The sequence below is a fragment of the Oncorhynchus nerka genome, unplaced genomic scaffold (genome assembly GCF_034236695.1).
Source record: "Oncorhynchus nerka isolate Pitt River unplaced genomic scaffold, Oner_Uvic_2.0 unplaced_scaffold_4313, whole genome shotgun sequence".
Taxonomy (NCBI): Eukaryota; Metazoa; Chordata; class Actinopteri; order Salmoniformes; family Salmonidae; genus Oncorhynchus; species Oncorhynchus nerka.
This window is the reverse complement of record NW_027036984.1, coordinates 1-9,550: the sequence shown is the minus strand read 5'-3', so window position 1 is coordinate 9,550 and position 9,550 is coordinate 1. Positions and strand designations below refer to the sequence as shown.

General features: G+C 45.0%; 1 protein-coding gene across 2 annotated transcripts; it reads right to left on the bottom strand.

Annotated features, from left to right (window-relative positions):
• Positions 1 to 3,756: 3,756 nt before the first annotated feature.
• LOC115123443 (vitellogenin-like) lies at positions 3,757 to 6,255 on the bottom strand. Of its 2 annotated transcripts, XM_065014235.1 has the most exons (9): positions 6,006 to 6,255; positions 5,761 to 5,908; positions 5,532 to 5,658; positions 5,249 to 5,432; positions 5,058 to 5,152; positions 4,833 to 4,927; positions 4,535 to 4,700; positions 4,289 to 4,450; positions 3,757 to 4,184 (listed from the first exon to the last, which is right to left on the bottom strand). In XM_065014235.1, exons 2-9 carry the CDS (start codon positions 5,851 to 5,853, stop codon positions 4,072 to 4,074), a joined length of 1,035 nt encoding a protein of 344 aa, XP_064870307.1. In that variant the 5' UTR covers positions 5,854 to 5,908; positions 6,006 to 6,255; the 3' UTR covers positions 3,757 to 4,071. The 2 variants fall into 2 exon arrangements, with proteins under 2 accessions (XP_064870307.1, XP_064870306.1); XM_065014234.1 differs by lacking the exon at positions 6,006 to 6,255 and having other exon boundaries at positions 5,761 to 5,992.
• Positions 6,256 to 9,550: the final 3,295 nt, after the last annotated feature.

Below are 9,550 nucleotides of genomic sequence, written 5' to 3'. Positions count from 1 at the left end.
GCACAGTTGGTGCAGAGGGAGCCTCCTCCTCCGGTACCCCTCGGCAAAGCCCCTCCCAACTCCATCGAAACAGGAGTGGAGGTGCTGGGTGGTGGAACACACAGGACCATCTCCGAAAGCCCGTGGGCAGCCAGCAGATTGTCCAGTCGGATGGACATGTCAATCAGCTCATCTAATGAAAGAGCGGTGTCCCGACACGCTAGCTCCCTGCGGACGTCCTCCCGGAGACTACACCTGTAGTGGTTTATAAGGGCCCTGTCGTTCCACCCGGATCCTGCTGCCAAGGTACGGAACTCCAACGCGTAATCCTGGGCGCTCTTTTTCTCCTGCCGAAGATGGAATAGTCGTTCTCCCGCCGCTCGGCCATCTGGAGGATGGTCAAACACGGCGCGGAAGCGGCGAGAAAACTCGGGGTAGTGCTCCTTAGCTGAGTCTGGGCCATTCCAAACTGCATTTGCCCACTCCAGAGCACGACCCGTGAGGCAGGAGATGAGGACATTCACCCTCTCCGCTCCCGAGGGAGTAGGTCTGACGGTGGCCAGGTACAGTTCTAGCTGGAGTAAGAACCCTGGCACCCTGCTGCCGCTCCATCATAGACCCTCGGGAGCGTAAGACGGAGGGGCTGGAGTCGGGAGATGGGGAGTCCTGAGGAGGGGGCCGAAGGTGGAGAGAGGGGACCGCTTCTCTCCCATCGGTCCATTCCCTTCATCACCAGATCCATCGCCGTTCCGATCCGATGGAGAACGGTGGTGTGATGTAGAACCCTCTCTTCCATCGATGGGAGGGGAGTGGCTGTTGCTCCTGCTGACTCCATTCCTCAGTGGTGCGGGATTCTGTAACGATCTGAGTGTAGTGGGTGAGGAGTCAAGCGCAGGAAGCAGAGAGTTCAGGTGAGTGCCATTTTATTGCACCGACAAACGGCGAACATAAGCCAACCCACACGAACACACACGGCGTAATGAACAAACAGGGGGACTTAAATGGTCCAGGAAAAACCCACAAAATGGGAAAAACACAAAAACCCATAGACGTGCACACAAGTACACTAAAACAGATGGTCACAATAATTAATCCCGCACAAGGAACTCTGCGGGCCGGCTGACTAATAAAGCCTACTACCTAATTCAAAACAGGTGCACTCAATCAACACATAAGGAGGGGGAGGAAATAATCAGTAGCAGCTAGTAGGCCGGCGACGACGACCGCCGAGCGCCACCCGAACGGGAAGGGGAGTGTCCTTCGGTCGGAGTCGTGACAGGCTGGTTCACTCAAGGACATTAAGAGACTTGTCCCGAAGCCACTCCTGTTGTAACGGTTTTCTTTAGGTGAAGTAGAGGCGGACCAAAATGCAGCGTGGTTTCTTTGATTCATGTGTAATAACAAAAGATAAACACGAACACTACAAAAACAATAAACGTGGAAAACCAAAAACAGCCCTATCTGGTGCAAAACACAGAGACAGGAACAATCACCCACAAGCACACAGTGAAACCCAGGCTACCTAAATATGGTTCCCAATCAGAGACAATGACTAACACCTGCCTCTGATTGAGAACCATATCAGGCCAGACATAGAAATAGACAAACAAGACATCCAACATAGAATGCCCACTCAGATCACACCCTGACCAACCAAAACATAGAAACATACAAAGCAAACTATGGTCAGGGTGTGACACCTGTGTTGTCTTGGCTGTGTGCTTAGGGTTGATGTCCTGTTGGAAGGTGAACCTTCAACCCCAGTCTGAGGTCCTGAGTGCACTGGAGCAGATTATCCACCAAGGATCTCTCTGTACTTTGCTCTGTTCATCTTTCCCTCAACCCTTACTAGTTCCCATTCCCTACTGCTTAAAAACATCCCCACAGTATGATGCTTCCAGCACCATGCTTCCCCGTAGGGATGGTGCCAGGTTTCCTCCAGAAGTGACACTTGCCATTCAGGCCAAAGAGTTCAAATGTTGGTTTCATCAGACACGATAATCTTGATCTCATGGTCTGAGAGTCCTTCAGGTGCCTTTTGGCAAACTCCAAGTGCCTTATAATGAGGAGAACTTCCATTTGGCCACTCTACCATGAAGGCCTGATTGGTGGAGTGCTGCAGAGATGGTTGTCCTTCTGGAAGGTTCTCCTATCTCCACAGAGGAACTCTGGAGCTCTGTCAGAGTGACCATCGGGTTCTTGGTCTTATCCCTGAGTAAGGCCCCCCTCCTCCGATTGCTCGAATCTTGGTGGTTCCAGACTTCTTCCATTTAAGAATGATGGAGGCCACTGTGTTCTTGGGTACCTTCAATGCTGAAGAAATGTTTTGGTACCCTTCCCCAGATCTGCGCTTTGACATAATCGTGTCTCGGAGCTCTACTGATAATTCCTTCAACCTCATGGCTTGTTTTTTGCTCTGACATACACTGTCAACTGTGGGACCTTATATAGACAGGTATGTGCCTTTCCAAATCATGTCCAATCAATTGAATTTACCACAGGTGGACTCCAATCAAGTTGTAGAAACATCTTAAGTGTGATCAATGGAAACAGGACGCACCTGAACTCAAATTCGAGTCTCATAGCAAACAATCTGAATCCAAGGCTTTTGATTGGGGAAGCAGTGAACCTTTACTGTGGGGACAACATTGTCGATGCATTTCCTATTGAAGCCGGTAACGGAGGTGGTTAGCTCATCAATGCTATTGGCTTAGTCCCGGAATATATTCTAGTCAGCTTGAGCAAAGCTGTCCTGTAGCATAGCCTCCGATTCAGAGGACCATTTCTCAATGCAGCGCATCATGGGTACTTCCCCTTTGAGCTTCTGCTTGTAGACAGGAAGCAGAAGTATAGAGTCATGATCTGATTTGCCAAAAGGGTGATGAGGAAAGGCCTTGTATGCTTGCTTGTGGCTAGAGTAGCATTGGTCTTTATCCCCCCTTGTGGCGTAGGAGTTGTGTTGATGGAAGTTGGGAATATGTGTCTTAATGACTAGGAATTTAATGACAAGGAACTAACAAGGAAAGCAGCCTCCGGGGGCATGGTTTCCTAACTGTTTTTCTTATCCTGAGATTGAACATATACAGCAATCACGATAACAGCTGAAAACTCTCTCGGGGGTAGAAAGTTTGGCATTTGTCCATCAAATATTCCAAGACGGGTGAGCAATGGGTAGAGACTTCCATTGCGCTAGAGTCAGGACACCATTTACTGTTGATAAAGAGGCATACACCTCCCCCTGTCAATTTTCCTGAATCCAATGTCCTGTCTGCTCGGTGAATGGAGAATCCACCGAGTTGGATTTCCATGGGGGCAAGGCCAAGTGTTTTTGGGACGGACAAGGCCCCTGACTGTTTTGATAGAGCCATAATATTTTGACTGCTGAGTGACATAGGGACAAATTAGTGTGGTTTTTAAGGTAATGTTTTTGTTCGTAGATGTAATTTGTATAGATTTCATGTCAAAAGTATTTTTATTGTATTACCTTTTGTTAAAGTCAGTTTTATACATTTGAATGTCAGACAGCGTAATGTATTTGTTATCATAGTCAACATAGTTTTTTCCTTAAATATTGGATATCATTTTAAAATGTACATTCAGTGAAATGTTGCTGATACATCAACACCAAATGTGAAAAGAGATATAGGTCTTTACATTGATTTATGAAATTGACAAACTGTCTTTCCCTTCAATTGATTGTGATGAAAACAAAACAATATTGGTCTAAGCTATTGTATTTGTTATAGATGCAGTGCAATGGAATTGGTATACTGAACAGTCATAGCAAGTTGGATGTGTTTACAATACAACTCCTCTGTCAAGCTGAAGGTGTTTTTGGCACCGACATATTTTTTTAAAATCGTTTTTTAAATTTCATAATTCACCATGAAAAGTGATGGCCATTAAATGTATCTTATTAGAGGGCTCTTTTTGCAAATGAAAAATGTGGGAAAATGTATCAGAGACCATCTTTGTATGCACAGTTGGATTTATTACAATTTGAGTGGTCAATAATGTTGTTGGTTTCATCTCAGTGATGTGAAATGACATATTTTCTGTTATAAAAGTTACAGTATATGCTCCACCAGAGCACTAAATGCACTGCTCAGAGCAGCGACAGGCCACATGGGCTTCTGCCTTCTCCATCAGGTCCACACTCTTCTCATAGATGCTGCTCAGACCTTCAGAGCGGTTCAGGTTGGAATCTGTAATAGGAAAGAAAGAAATTAGGAACTGCAGATCAGTATTTATTGGATACATCAGAACAGTATGGTGTCTTCAGTAAAACAGTTGTCCATTATAGACTCACCGACGGGCAGGCAGTGGAAACCGATGGTGATGGGGGTGGTCCTCACTGGGAGGCATCCAGGCAGACAGCGCAGCACAGGCTCAACAGAGTAGCATTTGGACTCCCTGTCATCAACAATCACCTGCTTGTCCAGCTTCACAGACTCGAGCTTCATGAGACATTCTGACATAGAGAGGTACAGCAATAATATGTTAACTAAATGAACTGACATTTGTAATGCAGCATAAGCGGTAGGCTAAGACTTACCAGACGCATCACGGCAGCAATCAGAAGGAAGCACCCAGGAATGGGCAAAGCTGACTGAGCTCTTGGTCAGGCGGCCACTGGGTGTACGGTACTCCTGTCTGTTTTCGCCATCAGCCTTTCCACAGAGTCCACAAGTCTGTCCCTTCATCCAGTCCACAACTTTAATCTGAGTGCCAAAATCACACAACAACTTAGAACAACTGTAGCTTATGTATTAGTACCCTTTAAACAAGTAATACGCTATTCATACATTTAATGATACAGTATTATTGATATCATGACATAAGATTCCAATCACCTTCCATGAGTGCTTATCAAAGTAGACATTTTGGAGACCATAGCTTGGGGCATAGAGAGACACACCTTCACCCTTCTGTTTGATCTTGATAGAACCTTAGGCAAGAAAATAAACAATGATGTAGTTTATGGATGAGGCCATTTTCTATTATCTTATTACAGCAGTACATTAGATTATTCTAGTTATTGTGATGTTGATAAATAAGGTTGAAGGAGCATGAGAAACCTGAGGGGTCCTGGTATGGGAGGTTGTCTTTGGAAATTTCCATTCCATTGACCTTCACTATCACATCATTGTCCTCAGGGTACAGGTCAACATCACTGGAAGTGTCAAAGACAACATTTCATACATTGTTATTGATGGAACTAAGAAATATATTTGTGTCAATAGCAATTGTTTTCTAAAACAATACTCACATGTCAGAGATTTTCACATTGATGTGGTTTTGTTCAGATGCGTGATCCTTCTTCAGCAGAACCATGAATTTGAGCTCTATGGTGCAATCCTGAGCCAAAACTTGGTAGCAGGAGAGAGGCATATTGACCGGGTACTTCCTGTTGTTAAATGTTGTCAATGTGTCTCCGACCATGCTACATTTAACTGGAAAACAATAGTGTTAATTTATACTTTCCTTGCCTTTTTTTAACGTTGTACTGTGACATTGTTTTGTTTTTTTGTTTTTTTATTGTTTCTGCTTACCTGCGTTGACTTCAGAAAACAAGTAGTGGATTTTGTTAACAATGTTGTCATCAAAGGGAGAAAGATCAGTCATAGACTCAATGGGCAGAGAACAGGGGAGGTTCACACCCAGTTCATACAGTGTCATCTGTGATTTAGATACACAAATCAGAAACAGTCAACCAAGAAGAGAAGTCTGGAGAAATAAAACAGCAGAAAATGCTATTGTGGGAAAAACAATGTTCCTCACCTTGGGTGTTTTCAGAATGACATCCAGGGTCCTTTCAGATGTTGCAACCACAGTGCATTGAATCTGTTTCTCACTATTTTTGTATTTTTGCATTGGAACCAAGTCAGCCAGGTAATATGGGATGTACCCAGGGATGAATTCAGACACGCTAGAAGAGAAAAGGTTACACAAATCAGAAGTTGTTCTTGATTTGTTCTGTAACATTATTCAGCTATCACTAGTAAATAACAAATGAGTAACCGTACATCCTAACATAGCGCCAAACAGCCTTGGGAACCTTGGGGAGTCTGTCCCAAGACAACCTCAGACGAACTGCAGGGCCTGGACCAACAAGACCAGTCTCAGCAGTGATAAAGGTGTTATAGGAAGGAATCAGTGGCAGCTAGTAGGCCGGTGACGACGACCGCCGAGCGCCACCCGAACAGGAGGGGGAGTCACCTTCGGTAGGAGTCGTGAGAGTAGCATGATTATCCACAATAGTAAGTCATCTGCAAAAAGGATCAACCAAGGATCAACCAAGGAAGATAAGAGGAGGACCTTACTGGAATAGGCATCCAGGTGGGGATGGCTTGACTGAAGTGGCAGCTCAATCTTCTAAATTTGGTGCTGAGCATCTTGACAGCAACATTGCAGGCAGCAGCACTAAAATGAAGGAATAGCAACTATGTTATTAAATCTGATTCCATAGATATTGAGAGAGATGTAATGACATGTACACTGAGGCAAAGTCAGGGGCGGTGCTCCTGGTCAGGGACATCATGTGAGAGTAGGTGAAGCTAGCCACCTGCAGATTTTTCTCTGTTTTCAGAATGCTAGCTAAAATGATCACCAGGACCATTGGGGGCTTTGTCTCAAACAGAACAATGCAGGCAAGCATGCAGAGCTCTGGGTGGAGAGCCTTGTCCATGAACAACTGCACAGCAACTTCCTGGACCTATTTCACAACAATAATGCAGAAATTTGAAGAAGTGCTCTATCGACAAAAACAATCGTAACAAAATATATAATTAACTAATGTTTCATAAGTTGCGATCAGTATGTGCTCATAATAAAGCCTGTTGAGTTGGTTATCACTAGTTCTGAGGTGGCCACATACACCCGTAGGTTAGGTTAACCTGCCCCACTGCCATTTAGCCCTTTACAGATCAATGTCCATCTGAGTCAGTTCTTTAATGAAAATTATCTGGAGAATCACGTGTTGTTTTATCCAACAAGTTATGTGTACCGTAATTGCTGGACTATTAAGCGCACCTGAATATAAACCGCACCCACTGAATTATTAAAAAATATGTATTTTGTACATAAATACGCTGCACATGTCTATAAGTCTCAGGTGCCTACCGGTACATTGAAACAAATGAACTTGGTCACTATCTTCCTCCTCCTGTGCACTGAAACCACTGAAGTCATCTCCTTCGGTGTCGGAGATGAATAGCCTCAGAATTGCTTCATCCGATGTTGGATCGTTTTCATTGTCGCTCTAGTCACTTTCATCCGGAGGCAAATACCCCGCTGAGCTCATGCTGCCCCTTTAACACGCAGCAGTCCAGCCTTTCAAACCCGTTGATGATAGTGGATTTTTGACAATGCTCCACGCTGTCAGGACCCACTGGCAGACTTGACCATAAGTTGCTCTTTGCATGCAGCCCGTTTTAGTGAAGGATTTCTCCCCACTTGTCATCCAAGACTCCCACTGAACAAGGAGCGCCACCTAAAATGCACGATTTACACTGATGTCGAGTGGCTGCAAATACTTTGGGCCATCTGCTTTTCTTCCCTTTGAAAGCCTTTGTTGTCTTTTTGCACTGAGTCAGTTCCTCACGCTGCTGTTTCCAATGTCTTATTATCGACTCATTAAGGCCAAGCTCCCGTGCAGCAGCTCTCTTTCCTTTTCCAACAGCCAGATCGATCGCCTTCAACTTGAAAGCTGCATCATATGCATTTCTCCGTGTCTTTGCCATGATGAGCGTGACAAAATTACTACCGTAATCAGAATGATGGGAAGTTTGAGTGCGCTCGATTTTACGTCACATTATGTGACGGTGCTCAGTTTTTTGGCGGCATGAATCTTGTGAAAGCGGGAAAAATCCATAAATTAGCCGCGTCATTGTATAAACCGCGAGGTTCAAAGCGTGGGAATAAAGTAGCGGCTTATAGTCCAGCAATTACGGTACTACAACCTTCATTTTTCTTTAAATATTACATTAGTTATTTTTCTCTATTTATCTGATAGACTGCATCCAATTTGTTGAGTAGAGAGTTGGAGGCTATTTTGTAAATGACATCGCCGAAGTTGAGGATCGGTAGGATGGTCAGTTTTACGAGGGTGTGTTTGGCAGCATGAGTGAGGGATGCTTTGTTGCGAAATAGGAAGCCGATTCTAGATTTAATTTTGGATTGGAGATGTTTAATGTGAGTCTGGAAGGAGTGTTTACAGTCTAACCAGACACCTAGGTATTTGTATATTCTACATATTCTAAGTCAGAACCGTCCAGAGTAGTGATGCTGTGCGGGCAGCGATCGGTTGAAAAGCATGCATTTGGTTTAACTTGCATTTAAGAGCAGTTGGAGGCCACGAAAGGAGAGTTGTATGGCATTGAAGCTCGTCTGGAGGTTAGTTAACACAGTGTCCAAAGAGGGGCCAAAGGTATACAGAATGGTGTCGTCTGTGTAGAGATGGACCAAAGAATCACCAGCAGCAAGTCCGACATCATTGATGTATACAGAGAAGAGAGTCGGCCCTAGATTTGAACCCTGTGGCACCCCCATAGAGACTGCCAGAGGTCTGGACAACAAGCCCTCCGATTTGACACACTGAACTCTATCAGAGAAGTAGTTGGTGAACCAAGCAAGGCAGGCATTTGAGAAACCAAGGCTGTTGAGCTATATCCTTCCTGTTTGGCCCTGTCCGGGGGTGTCCTCGGATGGGGCCACAGTGTCTCCTGACCCCTCCTGTCTCAGCCTCCAGTATTTATGCTGCAGTAGTTTATGTGTCGGGGGGCTAGGGTCAGTATGTTATATCTGGAGTACTTCTCCTGTCCTATTCGGTGTCCTGTGTGAATCTAAGTGTACGTTCTCTAATTCTTTCCTTCTCTCTTTCTTTCTCTCTCTCGGAGGACCTGAGCCCTAGGACCATGCCCCAGGACAACCTGACATGATGACTCCTTGCTGTCCCCAGTCCACCTGGCCGTGCTGCTGCTCCAGTTTCAACTGTTCTGCCTTATTATTATTCGACCATGCTGTTCATTTATGAACATCTGAACATCTTGGCCATGTTCTGTTATAATCTCCACCCGGCACAGCCAGAAGAGGACTGGCCACCCCACATATGCTCTCTCTAATTCTCTCTTTCTTTCTCTCTCTCGGAGGACCTGAGCCCTAGGACCATGCCCCAGGACTACCTGACATGATGACTCCTTGCTGTCCCCAGTCCACCTGACCGTGCTGCTGCTCCAGTTTCAACTGTTCTGCCTTATTATTATTCGACCATGCTGTTCATTTATGAACATTTGAACATCTTGGCCATGTTCTGTTATAATCTCCACCCAGCACAGCCAGAAGAGGACTGGCCACCCCACATAGCCTGGTTCCTCTCTAGGTTTCTTCCTAGGTTTTGGCCTTTCTAGGGAGTTTTTCCTAGCCACCGTGCTTCTACACCTGCATGGCTTGCTGTTTGGGGTTTTAGGCTGGGTTTCTGTACAGCACTTTGAGATATCAGCTGATGTACAAAGGGCTATATAAATACATTTGATTTGATTTGATTTGAGTCTGTCAATAAGAATGTTGTGAT